General features: G+C 45.0%; 1 protein-coding gene across 2 annotated transcripts in view; it reads right to left on the reverse strand.

Annotated features, from left to right (window-relative positions):
• The window catches only part of VPS33B (VPS33B late endosome and lysosome associated), a 613,489-nt gene that overhangs the window by 368,404 nt on the left and 219,077 nt on the right, over positions 1–26,008 (reverse strand). For both annotated transcript variants that reach the window (XR_014978823.1, XM_085644389.1), the window contains exon 11: positions 12,491–12,568. Coding sequence is in view for 1 of the 2 variants with exons in the window: in XM_085644389.1 (XP_085500515.1) it covers positions 12,491–12,568 (78 nt within the window). In the remaining variant the exon portion in view is untranslated. The remainder of the gene's footprint in view (positions 1–12,490; positions 12,569–26,008) is intronic.

A 26,008-nucleotide genomic window follows, 5' to 3' on the forward strand; every position in this document is an offset into this window, starting at 1 on the left:
CATATACTAGTTTAAAACATATGTAGTTACTCATAAAGACACTATTGAGACAGTCATTCACTCACTAACACACCCATACACACACTCATCCACCCATACAGTCCTGCACACATGCTGTCTTCAACACATACAAACAGTGAGTGACTCATTCATGCACCTATGCACTACATAATACCCCCCACCGAACCATGCAGACACTCAGACTGACACTCAAAAAACCAACTAATAACCTATATAGACACCCATGTAGCTACTCACCAACCCATGCAGCCACTTATACACAAAGTGAGAGACTGATACAGATATTTACATATTTAAACATTACTCACTAAGCCATGTATTCACTATGATACACTTAATCAGTCAGTTACACAATCAATTTCTCAAAAACAAATCATCCATTTAGACACTTATATACCCATTTATTCTTCCATCGACCTTGAGATATACATATATAAAACATATTTAATTTTCAGAAAAACACACATTCACTGGATGATGTCATCAGTGATGTCATCAGTGATGTCATTTGAGATGTCATCAGTGATGTCATGAGTGATGTCACTGACCATGTCATGAGTGATGTAATATGTGACGTCATCAGCAGTGCATTGCGGGCGCGTGCGAGTTATAGTTAGCTGAACTAACTATAACGGGGCAATTTCATTGGTTTTTTACGAGTAAAATGTCCAGCTAACTATAACATGTGTGAAACCTATGGTTTTTTCACTGAATTTCTAAGGTTTTTTAAATGCTAATTCCTAACTATAACGTGTGTGAAACCCATGGTTTTTTCAGTGAATTATATATATATATATATATCTATCTATCTATCTATCTATCTATACATATATATATCCTGACCCCCTCCCCCAGCCCTCGGGGGGGGGGGGGGAGGGGGTCCCACAGACAGGGCCACAAAATGTGTGTAATATGACTTGAAGACTCTAGGGGGGGCGGCCAGGAGTCGATTGAAGCATCTGCTGATGCGGAACGGGGTCGGTGAGCGGAAGAGACCTACTAGCAGGAGACACCTGCCTCTCCGGCTGGGTGAAACTCTGACCTGCGTGATTTCCACTGCAGATCTGGGCCCACATCATTGTGGCTGGGAAGACGGCCGTGTGGTCGGCAGTGAGGGCGGCCTGACATGCACTGTGAGGCAGTCCAGATGTGAGGTGGTGTTCCCCTTGACCGCACACGGCCGGAAGCGTTAATCAAGACTCGGCTGATCTGGAGGTGAGAGGCCTGGGCGGGTGGCGGCCTGCAGAGCTACATGCAAAGTATGCGGCCCAGAGAGAGGGGGGCGCATACACTGGCAGTGAGAGACACGCACTAAACCAAGCCGTGCTGTGTTGCTGGCTGTGACTGGGGCTCCTTGGCGGCACCGGAGAGTGCTCATGTGAGGCCGAGGCTGTAGGAGGTAACGGGCCCACTCTCGTGGCTGTTTCAGCCCCGGGACCGACCCTGGCTCGCTGCTCAGGATTTTATCGCATTGCGGCCTGCTGGCCTCCAGCTGATAAAGCTGCCTCGCTCCCTAGGCTGCACAGCCTGGGGCTGCATAGGGGCCACCGGTTGGCCGATAAGTCTGTGGACCTCAGAAGGTTGCACTGAGCCATTTCAGTTCCATGTGGTCATGCCCTGCTGGGGCCCTTCATAGACTCGGTGATCCCTGAGAACATAGCTTGGCATTGATTGTGGGCACAGTCCCTGAGTTCCGCATGGGGCTCCATTAACCGAGCAAACAGTGTTGCGCTGCGGGAGCAAAAAAAGGGAAATTTCACACCGCGACTGCAGCTATCACACCGCCCCAAAATGGGCAAAACAGAAAAGGCACAATCAAAATTGCAATTTGAGCAGCGTAATTGGACAAGAATGCCTCAGAATCTGGATCTGAGGCTGGTGATCTAAAATAGACAGGAAGATAGATGCTCTAACGTTCCACATGGACAGAATGACTGAAAGATTAGGTAAGCATACTGAGAGGTTGGACACGGTGGAAACAAGGGTCTCCGAGGCAGTGGACGCTCTACAAACAGAGTCGGTCGCCCACAAGAAAATAGACAAATTACTACAATCCTTACAAATGAAGGCTGAGGATTTGGAAGCGCACTCTAGGCGCAATAACCTAAGGATACTGGGAGTGGCAGAATCCACCAATATGGAAACTTATGTGAAACAACTGTTGATAACCCTGCTGGAGAGAGAAACCTTTACTGAAATCTTCGTAGTGGAGCGAGCGCATCGCTCTCTGGCCCACAGACTGGTTCTCGGAGCTGCACCCCGTCCCATAATAGCAAGGCTGCAGAACTGTAAAGACCACGATGCTGCACTTCGCAAAGCAAGGGATCTCAAAAAAGTAAATTATGAAGGGATGGTCTTTTCCCTCTACCCGGATTTTACACAGCAGGTCCAGGAAACACGCGTCAATTCCTACAAGTGAAAAGGAAACTACGCAAATTGCATTTGGAATACAACATGATGTACCCAGCTAAACTCCGGATACAGGTGGACGGCAAGACTCATGTATTCTCTGACCCACAGCAAGTCATGCGATTCCTTAAACGAAGGGGAAGCCCTGGCCCTCCACGGAGACCCCTTGATCACTCCTCACAGCAGGAAGATGACACATCGATGCCCGGAGATCAGTTATTTTCAGTACAACTATTCTTTGCTACACTGGAACGGACAGGGTGTCGAGACACATGAAAAGAGGTTGGAGATATGCAACAGGAATGGGTCCCATGTAGGCTCTGGTAGGGGAGAGTGCTACAATAAGGACAAGATATAAAGAATTGGGTAAGGGGGTTCTTGTTTGACACGATTACTGATGCCTAGCTGCCCCAGGGGGTGCTAGGGGAAGCGAGGGTCGAGGTGGGAGGTCTATTTCACATCTATTTTGATACAACAAGCACTGATACTCAGAAGGTTGGGCCTTGAAAGATGGGCTATCAAAGGGTGACACAGCTGGCAACATCCACCCCCATGTGTGAGCCACGTAGATGGAGTATTGTAAATTTGCTGGTTTTTGTTTGGGGTTTATAGGGTGAGACATGGAAGGGCAATATTTAGACTACATTCTGTTTGGGAGGGAATGGTGTGGGAGGGATTATGGGCAAAGTAAATTTCAAATGTTATTCTGTTGACAGGTGGATCGCTTGGTTAGTAGTGTGCAGATACGAATTGCTGTTCATTAGTTGGCATGGGTGACACGTTGCAATCTGACGCGTATCTTAGAGTTGGGAGGTCGCTGAGGTTTATTACATGCAATGTGCGAAGCTTAAATGATCACAGAAAAGATAGGAAGGTTGTGGCATACCTTAAAAGACCAAAGATGGACGTTGCACTACTTCAAGAGACACATTTGCCACCCACAGGCAATATATACTGAGACTCAAAAAGTTACAAAGGATTTTTCATACAGCGGGCTTCACCACTCATGTATGTGGGGTATTAAGCTGGGTTAACCCAAAATCAGGTATCACCCTACAGCAGGGGATGGATATGGATAGGAACGGCAGATATGTGATTAACAGATGCCAAAAGGAGGGACTGGTGGTGCTATTGGTTAATGTCTATTGCCCTAATAATGATGATCACCAATTCTACACTCAGCGATCGCCTCTATCAATATGGAGACTTGCCGCTAATTTGAGATGGGGACTTTAATTGTGTTCTGAATCTGGAACTTGACCGCTCAAAAGGCCCTACACGCCGCCCCTCCGTAGCAGCTAGTGAAATTATTAAAATGGCGGATCAGCTTGATCTCCTCAATATTTGGAGGCATCGCCACTCTCACCCCTCGGGCTTCACACATATGCCCACGATATCCACACCTAAATAGAATATTGGTTAATCTCTAAAAACCTGGTACCACAGGTGTTGGGCTGTGATCCACTGAGTAGAACATATTCAGATCACTTCCCAGTTCTTATAGAAATAGAATTACTCGCGCCGAAGCCCCAGCCATTTCTACAGAGGTTCCCTCCATACTTTCTGTCAGACTCGGTCTTTAAAACCAAGTTGGCAGTCGCTATAGAAGATTTTTTCGGGAATAATTTAGGATCCGTCAGTAGTTTTCTAACGATGTGAGAAACATTCAAAGTTTATATTAGAGGGGTGGTCATCTCCAAACATGCAGGCATAGTTAGATCGCTGAGGGATGGACTGAAAAGACTAGAAAAGGAAATAGCTCACCTAGAAAGCAGCCAGCCAAACACTAATGACTCTACAGTTCTTGAGGAAATTAAGAAGGCTCTAGATGAATACAATGACACAGCGGATAGTGAAGTAAAGCCCCTCGGCAAGAGCATATGGGGAGGGGGAGCGGCCAGGGGCAACTTTGGCTAAGCTGCTCCGACCAAGGAGGGACTCTGCAGTTATAGTACAGAACCAAGATGAGAATGGGATTCCATAGAGTAATTCAGACCCTATAGTGGACCGGTTTAACCGATACTATGCTTAATAATACAAATTGTGTGTTTTCTCGCGTGATGAAGCTATCAGAGAATATTTAGAACATATCAAAATGCTGTGTCTCGCTTATGAGCATAAAGAACACCTGATGACGCCTTTAGAGCCAAGGGAGATTATTGCAGCTCTCAAGACTATGAGAGTGGGGAGCGCCCCAGGTCTGGACGGGCTCACGGTTGCCTTCTATAAAGCATATCAAGAGTTGTTGCTACCCCACCTGACTACACTATTTGAAAAAATGGCTGAGTCAGAAAAAATGCCCCCCCCCCACAATGAGAGAGGCACTGATTGTCGCACTCTTGAAGGGCGACAATCATACAGTAACAATATGGTTTGCAGTCATATGCGAACCATATGACTGCTGTGCCTCCTACAGGCCACTGTCCCTGCTGAATGTAGACACTAAGTCTTCACCAAGGTCCTGGCTAATCAGCTTTCACCCTTGATACCATTGTTGGTCTGCTCTGAACAGGCAGGATTCGTTCTTGGTCGTAATATGTCCTACAACCTTAGGACAACGTTTGGGGTCCTGCAGAGAATTGACCAAGAGGTTAAGGCAGCCCCAGTTTTCCTGGATGCCGAAAAGGCTTTCGACTCTAAAGAGTGGGCATTCATGAGGGCAGTTCTTAGGCGTGTGGGAACTGGTGACATCTTTATTCGTTTGGTTTCAGTATTGTAGAATTACCCCACAGCCAGGATTAGAATAGGTGATAGGGTCACTTCTCACATTAGGGTTTCCAGAGGGACTCACCAGGGTTGCCCATTGGCCCCACTCCTTTACGCCTTAGTGGCGGAACCGCTGCCATGTGCTCTGAGGGAATACCATGGGCATAGGAGAATCCATTTTCCAGGATATCGTCTCAATGTGTTGATGTACGCTGACAATACATTGCTTTACATTGCTGAAATCCGGAGATAAATCTATCCCCATTATTGAATTAGGTTGTTAGGTATGGTGACCTCTCTGGGAGAAATCCATCATATTCCCCCTGAGTCCAACCATGATCCCAGTACAATTGGATTTCTCATTGCAGTGGACCACAGATGCAGTCAGCTACTTGGGTATTCAATTGCACAGACCCAGACAAAAGTACTAATGGAAAACTATGGTAAGGCATTTCACAAATTGGATGAAGATATTACGCGCTGGATTAGATTTCCCCTGTCTCTGGCAGGTCGTATTTCCATCATGAAAATGGTGGTACTCCCCAGATTTTTATTCCTCTTCCTTCACAACCTCAATGGTTTTACTGAGATCTAAATTTGCAAAATTGTGCTCCCAGATGATCCTCTTGGCCTGGACAGGGAGCCAGCCAAGAGTAAACTGGGACACTCTGACACTCCCCTAAAATACGGGAGGACTAGGTGCACCTGACCTAGAGCTTTACTACAGAGCTGCACAAAGCACACATGTACATTATTGGTTTCATGGCCCGGACGAGTTACCACACCTCTATATTGAGAGGGATACGGCTAGTCCTGGGATTCTACATAGGATGCTATTCGGGACTCCAAACAGTAGACACAGTATTCTCGACTCCCTAAATTCCATGACCCATGCATGGGAAACACTTCGAGAAAAACAATCGGGAGCCTTGCTGTACTCTCCGCCTGCTCCACTGGAATGGTGCACTTGGTTCAGGGCGGGGAACGACAGGGATGTCACACCCTCAAAAAATAGGCATTAACAAAATGGGCTACTTCTTCAATGAAGGCAAGATGTGAGACTAGGATGAGTTATCCATTGATGACCCTGAGGTCTCGACCCTAACCCGATTTCAATTTTACAGCGCTAGGAATGAATTACGGGCTATTTTGGGGGAAGACTTGCAGGAGCTTCAGGAGGTGCCTGCGGTCTCTTAGAAAATCTGCAACACCGCACCAGATAAATTGGTCACTAGAATCTATAGGGCTGCTCAAGAAGCCAGAAGGCCCCAGCTGACAAATGCGCGATCAGTGTGGCATCATGATCTAGGACAGGCGCTAGATGACAAATGTAGGCACGCATGGCACGAAATTACTAAGCTTATCTCTTTGAACGGTAGACATTGGTTAATCCATTTCAAATTCACTTATGTAGCATACTATACTTCAGAGAGACTCCATTGTTACGGTTTCCGTGACACAGCAAAATGTGATTGTTGTACTGAGCACAATGCAGGATCCATGCATGTGGCGCGTTGCACTGCCCTGACATCCCTGAGTTTTGGAAGAAGATTTTTCATGCTTTGGGGGAAGATTACAGGGATTTCACTCACACCTGATTCACTCGTAGCCCTACTGGGCTTTGTAGCCAAGGTAGAAAAAAGTGTCAGAAAACTACTAGCGATAGGATTATTACTCGCCAAGTGTCAAGTTGCAATGCGCTGGGCTAGAGGACCGCCTCCAACCCTTAAAGACTGGCGTAAAGATAGGCTATATTGCAACACTCAATCAGATATATATAGTAAATTAATTCCCCTGAGAGCCATCTAAAAGAATTTGGGGTATGTCCCAAAAATAACTTGTGGGTAAGGAAACTGGTGAACCAGAGGGAGAAGTGGTAACAATGGAATAGACTTAAAATTTATTACATATTGTACGGAGAAAGATGTCAAGCAGTGTTGGGGTTTTTGATGAGATCCAGGGGGGGCAGAAATGCAACATCTGGAACTGTAAGACAAGAATTGTTTGTACTGTCACCTATATATTAACATGTAATGTAAACTGTAATCGTGCGCACGTATGGCCGAACTGTAACCTGTCTTATTAATGTGTTTGCTATTAAAACATTAATAAATAAATTTAAAAAATGACTGGAAGACTCTATATGTCCTTTATTTTGGTAAATTGGCATATCCTACCCCCGCCCTAGGAGGTCGTGTGATACTTTAGTTGAGTTCGCTTTGTAGCCCAAAAAAGCATTATTTAAAAAAATAAAACATCTGCAGGATCCGCATGGGCTCCCACACTTCATCTATTATCGTCCACTAGGTGGGCCAGGTCCCAGGGGTATTATGTAAATATAGGAGGGGGCACACACACCCACTCCTGGGGCTTACTAATGCCCCAGGGACCAACACCTCCCTGGGGCCCCTTTTCTAAAAAGATGCGGGGGAGGCCCATATGGCCTTCCCTGCTGCCCTGGGGACCACCACCTCCCCGGGCTTATAATTTCAGTCTGATAGGGCACCCACATTAGAGGCCAGGCCCTGGGGAATGCTGTACCCGGGGCCGAAATTAGGCAGATAGGAGGGCCAAGCTGCCCTCCTCCATTATTTATTTATTTTTAAACAAACAAAATGGAAGCCTGGCCCCGGAGGATGTGGTCCCCAGGGCCCAAATTGCCTTGGGAGGAGGGCTGCTCGGTCCCCTTCCTTTTACTTTATACATATTTATTTTTTATTTTCAAAGGACTGGGATCCAGGGGATGGGATCCCGTAGCCAAAATCGTCCCGGGAGGGGGGTCACACAGCCCCCCTCACCAATACCGCCACTCACACAGCATGTCACTCACCAACTCGGCTACTTACACACCCACTTATACACCCATACTGCCACTTACACACCCATACACACAAGGATACATACAGTCACACAGCCACTCACATAATATACATTAGAAGTAGTATAACTCAGTAGTAGTGCACCAAGTATACTAATTTACCTTTTGTAGTAGGTTCGTATATATGTTTAACACCCATAAACTCTTGAAAACACTTCCAATCACTTGATAATATCATCAGTGATGTCATTTGAGATGTGTTGAGTGATATCACTGACCAGGTCATGAGTGATGTAATATGTGAAGTCATAAGTAGTGCATTGTGGGGACGTATGTTATAGTTAGCTCAGGTAATTATAACTGCTCAATTTCACTGGTTTTGTACAAGTGAAATCTCAGCCTAACTATAACGTTCTATTTCCTATAATGTCCCTGTAATATATCTATATATATATATCTATATATATATATATATATCTATATATATAAAAATATATATATATATCTATTATATATATATATATATATAGATATATATATATATATATATATAATCTACTGGCGGTCGCCAGTAGATAGTTCTAGTTAGGACCGTGTTTCCATAGGAAATCTCAAAATTCTATTTTGAATAACTTTGGCGCTGGTTGACGAATCTTCGCGAAATTTTCAAAACTAATGGGGCGCTCCGCTCAGCTCCTACCCTGAAAGTCTCGGGGGATTCGTCAAGCGGGGGACGAGAAAAAAGGGGGGTCCCAAAACGCGTTTTCCCCATGCATTTTCCCATAGGACCTTTAGTCGAAGGTACAGCCCGGACGGCTGAACAGAATTACTTGAAATTTGGCAGAGAGGTAGTCCTCAGGTCAGGGATGTGCCTTTTGCATATATGGAGTCAATCTGTTCAGTAGTTCCAGAGAAAATTGCAGTAAAAAGCACATACATATCTATAGCCGCGCACGGTGCGCGCACGGTGCGCGGCTATAGATATGTATGTGCTTTTTACCCTAACGTGCGCGAGCGTAATTCTGATTGGTTGTTACATGTCAGTCAACGTTCGAATCGGTCAAAATCAGGAAGTGTCGGCCGCCATTTTGTTTGTTTTCAGTGCGAGAGTGGAAAAGGAAGGTGGCGAACGTGAAAAGGGGGCAGGGTAGAGAGTTCCTGACCCCCTGGCCTTTGTCAGGGGGTCCCTGAAGGACCCTGAAGGCAGTAAAAAACATTTAATTTTTTTTTTTAAATCGCGGGGGTGCGCGCACCGTGCGTGCACGGTGAAAAACCATTTAAAAAAAATAATCCGTAGTTTATTGAAAAATAAATTTATAAAAAAAATAATAATACATACATAACTTAGCATTTAAAAAAACATACAAATTCACTGAAAAAACCATAGGTTTCACACACGTTATAGTTAGGAATTAGCATTTAAAAAACCTTGCAAATTCACTTAAAAAACCATAGGTTTCACACATGTTATAGTTCGGTGGATATTTCACTCGTAAAAAACCAATGAAATCCCCCGTTATAGTTACTTCAGATAACTATAACTCGCGCGACCGCCACTCTATCATAAGGATGATGTCATCAGTGATGTCAAGAGTGATGCCTGTGACCATGTCATGAGTGATGTAATATGTGACGTCATGAGCAGAGGACTGCGGGCGCGCGAGTTATAGTTATCTGAAGTAACTATAACGGGGGAATTTCATTGGTTTTTTACGAGTGATATATCCACCTAACTATAACATGTGTGAAACCTATGGTTTTTTAAGTGAATATATATATATATATATATATATATATATATATATATATATAATTATATATATTTATAATAATGTCTTTTCTGACCATACCACAATGCTATTAGAAATGGTGAAAATCTGTTTACATAATAACATTTTTATGTTTAATAATTTGATGTACCGACAGCTCCAAGGAGTAGCCATGGGGGCCAGCTTCTCTCCAAGCTACGCATGTTTACACATGGGAGCTTGGGAGGAGCTGGTCCTCAGAAGGGAATACAAGGCCATAATGGATACAAACGTTGTAACATGGTATCGGTACATCGATGATTTATTTGTGGTATGGGACGGTACTGGAGAAGCAGCTGTTAACTTTGTGGATCTAATTAATATCAATGATTACAATCTCAATTTCACGGTGAATCTCAGTCAGTCCGAGGTCACTTTCTTGGATACTGTAGTGTATATCCACAATGGGACCATTGAAACTAAACTGTTTAGGAAAAAAACAGCTGGCAACACTATCCTGCATGCGACTAGCGCACACCCCCAACATCTCATCATGAGCATACCTTATGGTGAGATGCTTCGAATTCGAAGGGTCTGCAGTGATGAAATCGAATTAAAAGCGGCCCAAGAATCCAGCAAATCTAGATTCTTGCAAAGGGGGTATTCTGTGAAAACTATTGAGGGGGCCATTAGTAGATCTCTAATGAAATCTAGACAAGAGCTACTCAACAATTATGACACAACTAAGGTCATTCAGCCCTTTAACCCATCTCAATCTGAACCTCAAAATACTTTCAGGATAATAACAGGATATAGCAAACAACATGCGGATCTTTATCGCATATTCAATCGTAATTGGCCCATTTTGTTAAGTGATCCTATCATAGGTCCAACTTTACCTCGCAGAGCTACTTTAACTTTTAGTCGGGCATCCTCCCTAAAAGACCTTATTGTTGATACTAATCCGGAGGTGATGGAAAAAACTGGTTGGCTCCAATCAAATGGAGGATTTTTTAAATGCAAAACGTGCAAAGCTTGCACACATGGGGTTAACACTAAGTATTTTAAAGATGGTTTTAGTGACAAAAAATATAACATAGAGAAGGTTTTAACTTGCAAAACCGAATACGCCATATATGTGCTTCAATGCACATGTGCACTTAAGTATGTAGGGAGTACGAAACTGGAGGTACACAAACGTATCCTCCAGCACTTGAGGGCGATTACAAATCAGGACAATACCTACCCGGTGGCACGACATTTTAAGGAGGTACACCGTAGCAACAACAAGGACCTTTCTTTTTTTTTTTTGTCATTGACTCGGTGCCACCGAGTAGACGTGGGGGAAATCGGGAAGCGAGGTTAAGACAGATGGAAACAAGGTACATACTCCAGCTGAACTCGAAATCCCCCATTGGGCTTAATGTCACTGAAGATATGCATACTATCTTACATTAAACCGCTCTCAGGACACATATCTATTTACTAATGTATTCAAATATTTATTGGAACTAATAGAGTGTAATTGTTAGTAGCAATATGAATGAATTCTGGCCCAAGATTTGGGACTATAATAAACCATTGAGGGTTTTTATTAAAAGGTTATTTTAAAGGGGGAAATTATTTTTTATCTTTTAGTAATTTATTTATTGTTTTAAAAGAATAAATATAGTCACCATCCCTTGGGATGAATCATGCCAGAATCATATCAATAAGATTGCGCAGCAATATATACCACATCACCAATTAGGTTCCCCAGGGTTGATGGTATGCTGAATTATATGTACTAACATATGGAAAGCACTCGCCCATCTTTGTTTCATTAAATATATCTTAGCCTATTCTCTTTGATATCTTTAAATACTGCAAACCCATGATGTAGATAATTCCCATCACTCTTAATCAATTATCTGGACTACTCATAAGAATTGTATCCTGTATCATAGATTGGGAAGGCAGGTCCGAGGTCATACTAAAATAATTTGGCAGCTGGGATCAGCTGAGGCCATCCTTTCCCCATTTGCACTTACATTGCACAGAGTTGTTGTTTTTTATGAAATTGCCAATGTTTATTAACGTATTTAAATTGGTTTTAAGGGTTTTTTCATGTATAACTGTTTTTTAATGCATTGCATTTGAGTGTTAAATTATTGAATTCTGTGTTAATTTATTAGCACAAATTTTGCACTCAACGAACTACCTCATACCGCAAGCACGACTGTAGGGAGCTGCAGTTTAATTAATATTAATGAAGGCATTAGGAATCATATTTGGAGGATGATGTGGGATTTATCCCGATAGCTGATTTTATAACAATATATACAATTATCGGATATTGTTTCGTGGATATTAATCTAACCAGTAAACAACTTTGGGTGTTTATTACAAAAACCAAAATGTAAATATCGTTTGGTTTATAGCAACATACCAAACTCAAGTCTGTCTTCCATTCCTATACCCCAATGATATCACGTGCTTTGAAAGGTTCCTCCTATTTAAGGAAGTGATGTATTTTCATTTGTTGTCATGTGATCAAGGCTCAAGGGGAGCCGAAACGTTATGGCGACATCAAGCAGTTGAGCGAATAAATTCCTTGCACTAAAGAAGGTGGTCCGTGTTTGTGTTGTTGCGCGGGGGTTACGAGGAGGCTGCCCTGCCAGGAATGCAACTGAACTGATTTATAATAATGTATGGAATAAAACACAATATTTCACAGTTCCACAATTTTAAGGTTTCATGCAGCAATTACTGTAAAATCAATTATAATATTAATTGTCGTTCAACATACCGCATTTAATCCTGAAAATGTCGTCCACTAATCCTTCATATACAACTTGGGAGCAGAGGGGTGTAACATAATCAACATCTTGAAAAGCAAAAAAAAAAGGTTTATAAACCAATTGTGATGCAATACTACAATTGCTTACAAGTTCTCAACCAGAACTTATTTGGACACACATTTTTACACACGGTCAAAAAAGCAACATACATATAAGTGTTTTGCAATGCTGATCAACAATAGTTTAGTTTGATATCACTTGTCACACTTTTTTGCTGCTTCTGCTATTCTGCACCAACACATCATCAACCAGGATGCGTGGCGCAGATTTTCCTACCTGGTGGAAGATACTTCTGATTTTGTTAAAGAAAAGAGTGTGAGCAATATATCTTTGGTCACTGCTCTGGTTAGAAAAAACAATGAAAACACTACATTTCACAAGGTCAGTTCAGTGAAATGAAAGGACCAACCACAATCATAATTCATATGTGCCTTCCTCACAACTATCTTTTGAGGGGGAACTTTCTTTCCTATTTCTTAGTGTATTTGTTGAACAAAATTATTTAAACTTCAGTGCTCAAACTTCACAACACTGGCTTTCCATCATGCAGACACTTTATTGAACACTTACTGTTATCCTTCTTAAGATGTGCCTATTGAAAAATCATTAAGGGGCCAAAAAGAAAATGGAAATATAAAGTTGCATTATTTAGAAAATTGTAAATTCCACTGGAACAGGTGGGGAAATCTGCGCTCATCACAAGATCGGAAACACATATTATGCATATTTTAACAACATCAATGTCTACATTTCTAGCATCACTTTAAAATCGCGTTAAAAGAAAATATGTTGAAAAACTGATTCCAAACAAATTTACCGCCTTCAGCGTGCTCTCTTATCTTGCACCGTCCAAAAAGCATTTGAAGTCATTGCTCCATCTGCTGAGTGAGTGCCAAATGTAGACATGCCTGGGGATGCACTGGAAGGTGAGGACTCCTGACTGATTTGTGGCGTGTAGCCTAATCTTAGAGGCTGGGTGAACATCTAAGAGGTCTTTAAATGTTTTACCAGGCAAAGTCTTGGTTACGCCAGAAAAAACAGATAAACTACCATCCTTATGTGTGTCCTGGTATATGTTTTAGGATGTCGAATAATATGAAAATAAACCACCTCCATGGTAAAAACCTACATAAATCAACTAATGTTCTTACATCTAAAAAAGTGGAGAAAAATAGGCAAAGAATAATGATGAGACTGGCTGTAATAGCATTGAGGGACAGAAATTGATGAATGATAAGTCGTAAAGACATAGCTGTATCTTGTACACGTATACATTGTATCCAGGGGTCGAAGGCCAAGTTTTTCAAATCTTTTTAATAAAAAAAACTTACTAACTAAAGCGCCCAAAACTTGGAAACAGGAAATACTGCTAGCATGTACATGTTCAAAGTTCTAGAAGCTTCCTCTTTTCGGCCAATGATTATGGAAAGTTTATAATGTGTTCTACATCTGCAGAAAGTGCAAAAGTATCCCACTCCATGCACTTGCCAACTAACGCAATCTAAGATGATCTTAAATTTTTTGTTCTGGAACATGGGATTCATTAACAAAAAGAGAAAAGTCTTGAACATAATGCCTGGGATTTCTCCTCGTTTTCGGAAATTCTCCAAATTGTCAAAATAAGAGTGAAGTCTAACAACAACAATTGCAGTATCACTAATGGAACTGCGAAAATAGTATGAATTGAGATGAATACACACAGAAAGACTCAGAAAGGCTGGAAGAATTGCTTGGGTTAGCAAAGAAGAAAAAGTTACTTACCAGTGGTAACAATCTTAATGGTGGATATTCAAACTACCAGCACATTCTACACCTAAAGAATAAACCCAGGCGTCTGGCTGGATCCGGAAACTTCAAAGCTCTCACGTCGCCGGTAGGGGGCACTGGTTATATAAAGATATCAGTGTCCATCCATTTTTTTTTTATTTCTTTTTATTTGATCATAAGTGGCACAGTTATGGCATTCGTTTACACTTCAAATATTAAATAAATTCATTTTTATATACTACATCTCGTGTGTCATGACTGTTGTAATATTGCTCATATGTTGCTTCGTGCGGTTACATCAGCGTCTACATTAGCATCCTTTACATTAATTCAGTTCTATTTTATGGGTTACTGTTGGCAATGCACATATTCCCCCCTGTAGGTGTTCCATCCTCCCCACAGTTTTATCCACTTTTTCGGACAACCTCTACGCACATATATGGTCTTTTCCGCCACCATGGCCATGTCCATATCTTTGCACCACTTCGTATGTGTGGGTGTGATGGCTACACCCCAATGTTTGGCGATGTTTCTTTTTGCCAGCATCATTCCCAGTGTAGCCCATGTCTGTGCTGTGAAGTTAAGGTCCGTTGCCTCCCAAATATTTAACAGGCAGCGTTTGGGCTCTGGACGGACTGGGTTCCCGCTAACTCTTGTGATGGTGTTCATGACTGATTTCCAGTATGACATTATTGCGGGGCAGTCCCAAAGTGTATGAAAGAAGGTATCAATCGCCCAGCATTGTAGCAGACAGAGTTGGGCATCAGCTTTCCCTAACTTATGGAGAGTGGTTCTGGTGTAGTAAATTCTATGGAGTATCTTAAGCTGTACGAGACGTAGTTTTGGAGGCAATCGCTACTTCTCTGGGTGATGCTAGCGCTTCTTGCCAATCAGTGTCATCTAGGTCTCCTACCTTCTCCCGCCATTTGTCTCGGAGCCTTTGCATGTGGTCAGGCATGTTGTTGATAATCTTTTGATATGTCATGGAGATTACTCTTGTATTCATATGATCCGTTAGTAATCTATCCTCTAACGGTGAGGCCTCAGGTGGAGTAGTGTCAGGGGGAATCACCGCCTCCAGTGCGTGCTTGATCTGGTGGTAGGGGAACTGCTCTGTCGGTGCCATCTTGTATTGATCCTGGAGCCGTGTAAAGGGGACCACCTGTCCCCGCACCCAGAGATCCCCAACCTTGGATATCCCTATATTGTCCCAGTGCTTGAAGCCTTTACTGTTATCCAACCGGCCTAACTTATCCATACCCAGAGGGGCGTTGCTTGTATGATCTTGTTATGCCACCCCAACTTTCTGTGTACTATGTTCCATATCTGGAGTGTGTGGTTTGTTTGGTTTGCCAGGGCCCGGGTCTTGTTATAGAGTGCTCGATACAGTCCCTCCACGCCCAACTCGAGTCTATCTAAACCATAGGCCGGGTCCATGTGGGGGACATGTAGTCAATGATTAATGACAGTTAATTGGGACGTCCAATAGTATGTTTGTATGCTCGGCAGTGCGATGCCGCCATCGTACCAGGTTCAGAACAGTCATAGCTATGCAAGCTGGTTATTCCAGAGAGTTTGGTGACTTCTGCTTCTATGGCTCGGAAACAGGACTGGAGGACCAAGAAAGGCATGTTTTGCAGGGCGTAAAGGAACCTCGGAAGCGCCATCATCTTAAAAAGTGCTGTCTTTCCCAAAAGCGTTAGTGGCAGAGATTGCCAGTATTTAGTGTCTCTTTGTAGCCGCCGCAGGGGAGCTGTGATACTTTAAAATTTGGGACCGCGTAGGAGGCATGGCCTTATTGTGCCTATTACGGTATCAGCGAACAGCGAATGGCCAATGCAGTATGTACAAGTGTTTTGCATAACGTTTCATCGATGGATTCACTTTGTATATGATATTACACATCGACTTCGTGGGTTCCATTTTGGAGCGGTAGCCATCTTATGGTTGCCCTCACATAGGCTGCGCATTAAGGACGTGCACAGGCCTTCAGAACACATGTGCCTTCTATTTGACTTCTCTATGACCTGTGCAATTTGGCTCCACCTCCCCAGGTCAGTCCGGTCTCACGAGCTCCCCGTCCTACGGCCACCTGTGATTTGGCTGCCAAGGGTACATATTTTGTCTGCAATGACCGAGCATATACATGGTTGCTCCCTGATTTCTCGGGCACATGTTATATTGCAAACTTGCTACCGCCAACATTTACTGCTGCCTCTGATTACCACAAGACCAGAGTTGTGAGAGGCGTTTTTAGTCAGGAGGATACTGCTGGTCAGGAAGCGGGAGACTTTTTCTTGGGTTTCCTGCCGTTTTGGGGACCAATGGTCAATAGTAGGAACCTGAGACAACTGACCCATGTAGTGGAAACCACTGTTAATGTTACGGCTGGTGCCCTTGGTAATTTGACAGCTGAGCTCCAAGCGGATCGCCTCATGACTTTGCAGAACCATATGGTTCTAGACGTCATACTTGCAGACCGCGGTGGGGTATGTAAGGTCATCCAATCTAGCTGTTGCATTTTCATACCAGATAACGCTCCAACAGTTTATCAAGCCATCTCCAAACTGCATAAAATATCCGAATCTATACATGTGGATAAAGGAGATTGGTCACTGATGGGGTGGTTCTGGGAACTGATATCTGCCTGGGGATGGAAAATTCTGATGGTCATTGGAATGATCTTAGCCATTCTTTTCCTGTTCTGTCTGTGTGTACAGTGTGCTCCCGCGATATGTGGCCTCTGTGCTACATTATGTGTAAGGAAATCTGTATCGAGGGACGAGCCAAGTAATAGGATGATGCTACAGCAACATCTCCATGACCTTATGAATATAGACCTGGACTCGGATTAATATGAGTATAGTTATTGCCTATGTAAGGGTAAAAGGAGGGTCTGTGGTACTTTAAAATTTGGGATCGCGTAGGAGGCATGGCCTTATTGTGCCTATTCCGGTATCAGCGAACCGCGAATGGCCAATGCAGTATGTACAAGTGTTTTGCATAACGTTTCATCGATGGATTCACTTTGTATATGATATTACACATCGACTTCGTGGGTTCCGTTTTGGAGCGGTAGCCATCTTATGGTTGCCCTCACATAGGCTGCGCATTAAGGACGTGCACAGGCCTTCAGAACACATGTGCCTTCTATTTGACTTCTCTATGACCTGTGCAATTTGGCTCCACCGCCCCAGGTCAGTCCGGTCTCACGAGCTCCCCGTCCTACGGCCACCTGTGATTAGCATCAGGGTTTGACACACCATAAAGCCTTTACATCCCACACAAGCCTCCGGCTAATCTCTTTCACACCTGACTCTTCCTGCTTTATGGCTTGTTTTACAAACAGGAGGTGCCCGTGTTTATTGGGGTCTGTTGATATCTGATGAGGGATCTGAGCCTCGCTAGGTAAATAATTGTGGGCTGGCTGAACTGGAATGTGGGATGGTCATCATGACTCTGCCTTTTCGTTTGTAATGAATACATATGAATGACCATATCGTAAAACGAGGAATGTGTGCCTGAAGCATGATATTTTGTATATAAGGAGAAGGCCGTTTCTGTAAGTTTAAGCAGTCTCCTGAGAACATACATTGTGTTGTACTTCTCGGATACCTGTAATTCGTCTGCAGCCAATAAATACGATCTTTGACTTCACCTAGAAGACTCTGTGTTTCTGTGGGTCTGAAACAGGAAGAACTCGAAGTCTTCGGGTGTGTTCCCCTGCACCGCTGGGTTCTAAAAACCCAGTACTTCAGAGCTTGGAGATTCAGGGTCATGAAGACCCCTGGATCATGGGTGACATGGATTTCCAAGTATTTGAAAGTATCCCCAGCTACTGTTACATCACAGCCAGCTGGCAGTGCTAAGTTTCTCTTAGTTGATTTGATGAGTTGGTAGCGTGCCCTGGTGGCGGTCTTATAGGCGGAGCATGCTTCCGGGGTTTCGCTGTTTCTCCACATTTCTCAAGTCGTCGGCAAGAGCGCTTGGAATCTCGGAGGTCCTGGTGAACCAGGTGGCTTTCGTGTTGTGTCGTCGGGTGGATTTCTGGAGGGGGCAAGAGTGTTGGCGCAGTATATCAAATGGTGCAGGTTGCTGGCTGCTGTGTTGGCGTCTCTCGTGTAGGGGGAAGAGTGCGGCAGAGGTGAGGTGTTTGAGACTTTGTTCCAGTTTCTGCATGGGAGGCATGGCGTGTGCTTGTGTGCGGTGGGTTTCGAAAAGGAGAAATGGATGCAGTGGTGGTCTTTCCAGAGCAGTTCCGTGGTGTGGCTGAAGCGAATGTTGGTTCCATCTGTGGCCAACACCTTAGTCTCCAACCAGAAAACAAAGTACTAACGGAAGTCAAAAAGATCTTTGCTGCAAGAATCCCACCTGCCCACCAGGGCCTATAATACCGGATACTCCTGTGTCTGGTTGTTATAGCTCACTGACTGTCTCAAATTACAGTTTGCCACAATGTTTGTAAACTATGTCAAGTAATATACCTATAGCAGGCTCTGTGGTGTCCATAAAATTACAGCCACCACAGAACTCTGTTGCTTCTTCTTTTGAAAGTAGGGGTAAATAGGAGTCGTCTTCCTTGAGACTCTGTAATGCAATGCTCCTGTTTTTTCTATTGAGGACGATCCCCTGAGAGATAACATCTGTTTCTTTATGATTGATCAGATTTCCTTTTAAATTACAGTCGATTTTTCAAGAGGGAGCTTTACGGTTGGGCGTCTATACGATGCTTAAGAATTTAATTTGTTATGACAAGATCAATAATTGATCTCTCCTAGTTTATCTGTAATCAAAATCCTGAAGAAGATAGGCAGCTCTAATAACTGGATTTTGAAAGGCAGTCTTGCACTTTGACATGAATATCATGCCAACCAATTGACTATTATTTGCCTTCCCTGTGCCTACAAGGTTAATGCTACTGGCCTCAGGTCCTTGGCGAAAGTCCAAGCAGGCAACGTAAAAACAAGTCATTTAAATTCCTAGATCTTCACTACTCATTTCAACAGAGGACATTGCCAATGTAGATACCCTAGGGACTGGTACTGACAGGGTAGGTGCCCTTGACATCTACCCTCAACAGACACACCTGCTGAATAGTTAATCTAAGCAGACGTATTCCATCATCATGAAGTGCTGTAATGCACCAGACAACTGAACAAACACACAATCACTAGAGGCAGCATCTGGGTTTTTTACATCAAGAAATTGTTGTTCATAAAACACATTTGCCTGTATCTAGCCATCTTTCACTTTTTTATTATGCCAGTAAAAATAAGCAAGGGGTATTATGACTGATCCCATACCAAATGTATATGGAACCCTAAGAAGACCTACTTTGCTCTTGTGTGAACGTCTTGCAATATGCCATAAACTGTCCCTACATCTTCCAATTCAACAACTAGGTGAAAGTGTAGACTTCACTCCATAAGTGGATGCACTAGTGAGATTGTTTTTGAACCTCTACCCAATTTAAAAAAGAAATTGGGTGGCAAGAACATATAGAGCATTCTTTCTTCCTGAAGCAAATATGTTACTAGGCCTAGTCATAGTCACTGAAAGCTGAAGGTGGGTGCGTGCTCAGCCAACCTTACAGAATTCTTGTAAAAAGTACCAGCTGTATGGATGAACGGCCGATCCTGTAATGTTAATGCACTTTTTATTTCATTCAGATGTTTCATCCTAAGTTCTCGCCATGGTCTATGCTTGCTTCTTTTCAGGGTCTGCTGAGCCCTCCGGATGATCACACCACAGGGCAAAATTTGGGAGTGGCATCTGAAGGCATCTGCATCAGGGAGGCAGGAGTTGCCCAAATGTGCTTCCTAGATGATGTCTGTAGAGCAGATGCGGTCCATGTAACATGGGAGGGTCTGTGAACAGTGTGCTCCCAGACTTTGCGTACTGAAATGCCACTGCAAATACACAGGTTACATTTTTGATAGGTTTGCCCGTATTGCTTCAATGTGAGCGTTCAGGATCCAGAGTAGTTGTGGTGGTGGTGAGCGGAGATGGAGAAGGACAGACTCCTCCAAGTGGTGCAGAATATTCTGTGGGTCCCAACTCAGGATATCCATGGAGAGAGACACAGACTGTAATAGAATTGCACAATGACAGACATTATTTGAAGTGACAGAAGCATATTCTGCAGCCGCAGACCTGAATAAAAACAGAAGGTGTAAAGGACATGAAGGTCCTGACGGCCGATGAGCTTGTTAAAACAAGGCCGTAATTGATACTACAGTTAAGAAATTGGATAATGTGGACAGTGGTGAAGAAAAGGCTGAGACAGATGATATAGAATGTGCCTGGTGGTGAAGAAGCAGAGGAGGTAGCAGTCAGGGCTGCGGACTCCAGGGCGATGGCAGTTGGTGGAGAGAGGAATGGATGCTGCATAAATGGATCAGTGACGTCTTGTGGAGTTCCAGATATAGGGCTATCAGTGCCATAATGATGCTGGTCATCAGAGTTGAGAACTTGGATGACCGCGAAGACAGCAGTCCACATTAGGGTGCTAGTATGTCCCTGTGTAGTGAGCACTCAATTAATCAATCAGGGTTTTTGAAGAGCGCTACTCACCCATGAGTCTCAAGGCGCTGGGGGGTATAAGCAGCTCCATAGATCATTTAAAGAGCCAGGTCTTGAGGTCCTTCCTAAATAGGTGCAGTGTTGACTTTGTCTGATGCAGAGGGGGAGTTTGTTCTAAGTCTTGGCCGCAAGGTAGGAGAAAGAACTGCCACCCGCTCTGGCTCTGTGGATGCGGTTGACGGTGGCTAGGGCTAGGTCGGCATAGCTAAGGTTTCTCTTGGGGGCGTGGAAAGAGATTTGTTTGTTGAGGTATTGGGGTCCAGTCTTATGAAGGGCTTTGTAGGCATGCGTGAGCAGTTTGAAGGTTATTCTTTTTTCGATGGGGAGCCAGTGGAGGTCGCAGATGTGTTGAGTGATGTGGTCATGTCACCGAATGTTGAGGAAAAGCCTGGCTGTTGTGTTCTGGACGGTCTGGAGTTTGTGGAGGAGTTTTTTGTTGATTCTGGCATAGAGGGTGTTCCCGTAGTCCGGTCTGCTGTTGATGAGTGCGTGGGTGACGATCTTCCTGGTATCAGGGGGATCCATTTGAAAGTCTTGCGAAGTATGCAGAGGGTGTTGAAGCAAGTGGTGACACAGCGTTGATCTGGCGGTTCATGGTCAGTGAAGAGTCGAGTATGATTCCCAGATTGCAAGCGTGGTCCGGTGGGGTGGGTGGTTTTCTGAGGGCGTGGGGCCACCAGGCATTGTCCTATGCGGAGGGGGGGAAACATAGGATGAGGACTTCTGTTTTCTCCAAGTTGAGCATCTGCCAGCTGCTGCTCATCCAGGTTGCCACGTCTTTCATCTCTTCTTGGAAACTGCGCCACAGTGATTTTGGGTTCCTTGGTGAGGGAGAGGATGAGCTGGGTGTTGTCAGAGTATGAGACTATGTTTAGTCCGTGTTTTTGATGATGGTTGCGAGGGGGGCCATGTAGATGTTGAAGAGCATGGGGCTGAGGGAGGATCCTTGGTGTACTCCGCATCTGATCTCTGTAGGTTCAGAGAGAAAGGGTGGGAGACTTATTCTTTGGGTTCTGGTTGGTCGTCGAAGATGTCATAGAGCGTCTTAATCTTGTGGTGGAAGAAAGAGCTGAGTTTGTTGCAGAAGTCTTGGGAGGGAGGGATGTCGGTAGTTTTGCTATTGGATCTGGTGAATTCTTGTATGATGGTGAAGAGTTCCTTGTAGTTGTGGAGTTTGAGAGGATTCTGTCTTGGATGAAGTTTCTCTTAGTTGATTTGATGAGTTGGTAGCGTGCCCTGGTGGCGGTCTTATAGGCGGAGCATGCTTCCGGGGTTTCGCTGTTTCTCCACATTTTCTCAAGTCGTCGGCAAGAGCGCTTGGAATCTCGGAGGTCCTGGTGAACCAGGTGGCTTTCGTGTTGCGTCGTCGGGTGGATTTCTGGAGGGGGCAAGAGTGTTGGCGCAGTATATCAAATGGTGCAGGTTGCTGGCTGCTGTGTTGGCGTCTCTCGTGTAGGGGGAAGAGTGCGGCAGAGGTGAGGTGTTTGAGACTTTGTTCCAGTTTCTGCATGGGAGGCATGGCGTGTGCTTGTGTGCGGTGGGTTTCGAAAAGGAGAAATGGATGCAGTGGTGGTCTTTCCAGAGCAGTTCCGTGGTGTGGCTGAAGCGAATGTTGGTTCCTCCGGCGAAGATGGGGTCGAGAGACTGTCCTGCCGTGTGTGTGGGGGTGGAGATAAGTTGCTTCAGTCCTATGTTGGTGAGGTTCTTCAGGAGGGCGATGGTGTAGCGATCGCTGAGGATGTCTAGGTGGAAGTTCAGGTCTCAGAACAGTAGGCAAGGGCATGGGGAGCGATGTAGTCTGCAATGCCGCTGGTGAAAGGGGAGCGGGATCTGGGCAGTCTGTAGGCGAGTGTTACGCCAAGTGTCGTTCTGGTGTTGGGCTGGATCTGGAAGTGGATATGTTCTATAAGGGTCGAGGCGTCGTACGAGTTGGTGGTTGATATTCGGAGGGAGCTTTTGTAGATGATGACAAGGCCTCTTCCTGGGCTGTAGGGGCCGTTTTTCCTCAGGAGCTTGTATCCATCTGGGATGGTGGTTGCGATGTCTGGAGCGGAGCTGGCGTTGGTCCAGGGTCTGTAAGGAAGGCAACTTTGGGCGAGTGGGTGTTGAGGAGGTCCCGAATTTCTACGGCGTGTCAGTGCATGGAGCGTACGTTGAGGAGGATGCAGCTTAGGGGCTTGTGTGCGGTGGCATCCGGTGGGTTGGCTGTTTGGGTCAGTAGGTGGGTGAAGGTGCAGCGGCAGTGACAGCAGGAAATCAGGCCGTGGTGTTGCTCAGCGTTGAGAGCAGCGTACAGGGTTGAGTGCGTGGAGAGTGCTGGGATCGTGTAGTGGCAGGGGTTTGGGGGACCAGGGTCCCTTGCACTGGTTGCGGTCGGGTCGCAGACGGGCACACACGTGATTGCCTTTGGCGCGCCCACTGTGTTGCTGCGCAGGGGTCGCCATTTAGTAAGGGTCGGGGAGGGGGAAGCAGCTGGGAGGTGGAAGAGGGGGGCGCGGGAGCAGCAGCGGTGGGAAACAGACCGGGAAAAGGCAGAGAGAGAAAAAGGCAAACAATTAAAAAGACTTCGAGAAAAAGGCAGAAGAGAAAGGCAAAAGAGAAAGGCACAACAGAAACGACAGAAAAGGCTGACACCCACAGAGTGAACTAGCAGAAGAGCAGGGTCTTCCTCTATACCACCAGGGATGAGGCGCAGGCAGGAGCCTGCGGGTGGAGGAGGGCCTTGAACACCTACCTGGGACACCAAAAGATGCTGAGGGCAGTGCCTTAACGGCAGAGCTGCGTGAGTCGAGAGCCGTTACTCTGACCAGGAGGTCAGAGGTATTGCTCTCCTTGGTGCGCAGCGGCCGCCATTAAGTAGGGGTCAGGTGAGCATATGGGAGGCGGAATCGGGAACATGCTGGGGGGAGTGGCTGAGGGGGGAGCATCGGCAGGAAAAAGATCGGGAAGAGGCAGTGGAGACACATCCAGGGTATTTGGCCTTATTTCAGGACCATCTATTGCCCTTGGGTTACCCTGGTCTAACCATGGTGAAAAGGACATATAGACTACAATCCAAGTCTGCCAGTTCATCTGCCACTCATGGAAAAAGACATGGTCATGGAGGTGCTGGAAGAAACCAGTTGGTGTGATCCCTTCTCGGACATCTGTGCTGAAACACAAGCCAAGAGTAGATATTTTTGGGACATCAGGAAGGAATTAGTGGGTCTGGCATTGTCAGCATCTCTATGGACACCAGCTGAACTGAAAGTGCCAGGAGATGGTAAATCCTATAACTGTGTGTCACGATTTCTGCCCTGCCCCGGTGGGGAACGAGCTTACGGAAGACTGGTGGACTGTGCCCGTTCCCAATGGTCTCCTTCTCTCCTCTCAGAAGGTTGATTGGACTTCCTACACAAGCACCACCCATGTAGCGGACTCCTATTTGTTGCAGTACGGTCCCTTTAACTGGGATACAGTCCACGAGGAGGCCGTCCCCTTGACGAATGTCATCCTGCCCGGACGAATAAGAGAAGACAGGACGCGGAAGGAGGAGCAGGAACACTCCTGAAGAAGCAGAAGCCAGCTGCAGGAGGACGCCGAAAAAGAGACGCCGGAGAAGCCAGCCGGAGGACGACCACCCCTGAGAACAACTCCGGAGGAATTGGAGACTATCGACAAGCCAGGAGGCCACCGGTTCCACACTGCGAACAGCTACGGTCCTGAAAGAGCGTGGCCCAGTCAGGTACGGGAACAAGTTGCGGCATGGGTTGGGAAGAGGAAGAAATCTGACGCATAGGGGGGTTCTCTCTCTTTCTCTGATACCTACGGCTACCCAGTATCCGAACACCAGCACTTACCTTTTACACGTACGGCACAAAACGGGTGTTCCCTCACTTCTTTCCCCTTTTGTTTTTCGGTTGATTAAGGCAGTGACAGCCTTCTCCTTTCTTTTTCTTCTACCTTTGACTGAGGGCCCAGTGCAAGAGAGGAAGGCCGGGTCCTGACACCCAGGAAGTGAAGGTTCCAAAACCCCTCGACCGAAGAGTGGATTAAGACGTATTATCCCTACACCAAAATAAAGACTCTGGCTACTCATAAAGGGAGGGTGTACAGAAAAATAAAACCACGTTTAACCCTAGACCTCGATCCTTCTGAATCGTCACACCATGTAAGAGCCGAAGCTGCCTGATCTTTTTCAGGGGAGTCAAGGGCAGGACATGAATGTACCAAGCAATGTATTCTTCCACTGATCAGACTGTTGGGTGATGTGCATCTTAGTTTGCAGCTGCTGCTTGAGTCTGCTCAGCTGTCAAGACCTCATGTTACTCAGAATTAGGGGAACTCAAGTGAAGTACATTTCGTAACTTTCTTTTTCGGTGATGGTGTTTTTTTTCTTTAGTGTCCATTGCCTTTACCTCTATTTCCCCCCTCTACCCCTACCATTCATATAATGTGTCTTGGTAAATCTGTGTTGGTTCACAGAATTCTTGAAAATGTTGGTAGTCTAAAAAGAGTTTCAGGTTTAGAGACGGGAGAATTTGTGACTTTTTGTTGTCATGTCTCTTGTTTTGTGTACAAGAGTGGAGATTATGTAGTGGGCTTTAAACCCATTGTTGTTTGTGATTGACAATAAAAGATATTTACATTACAACAATATACCAAGTTCCTTAGTGAACATATGGTCAAGGAAAACAGACTGGGTTTCATACCTTAGAAGGCATGTAGCTTTCTGTGCCTGTGCTCTCCTAAATCTCATGAGGAATGGCGATCAAAAGGATTTCCTGTTCAGAGGGGACATGGCCTGCTAGCTTGGACTGGATTGAGTCTATTGAAGCAGGATCAAGATTGATTTCCATAAGGTCTGGCGTGGCGAAGTGTGCAGAAATTATTTGGCTGAAAAGCAACCCGAATGACTGCTCATTGATACAGCAAACAATTGCTAAAAATTCTCCTTACTGTGCTCTTCCAGTCTCGGCAGATAAAGGTGAGAAAGAGGGTCACATTAGGGATTTGCATATTCACAAACTGCCTCAACATCTTTGCCGGTGAAAGTGGTGACAGACTGACCCATGCAGTCAGTGCGCTCGGCCAAGGGAAGTCAATGGGCACATGCCAGCCTTCTCCAAAAGCTTGTT

Source organism: Triturus cristatus, chromosome 3_1 (genome assembly GCF_964204655.1).
Source record: "Triturus cristatus chromosome 3_1, aTriCri1.1, whole genome shotgun sequence".
Classification (NCBI taxonomy): Eukaryota; Metazoa; Chordata; class Amphibia; order Caudata; family Salamandridae; genus Triturus; species Triturus cristatus.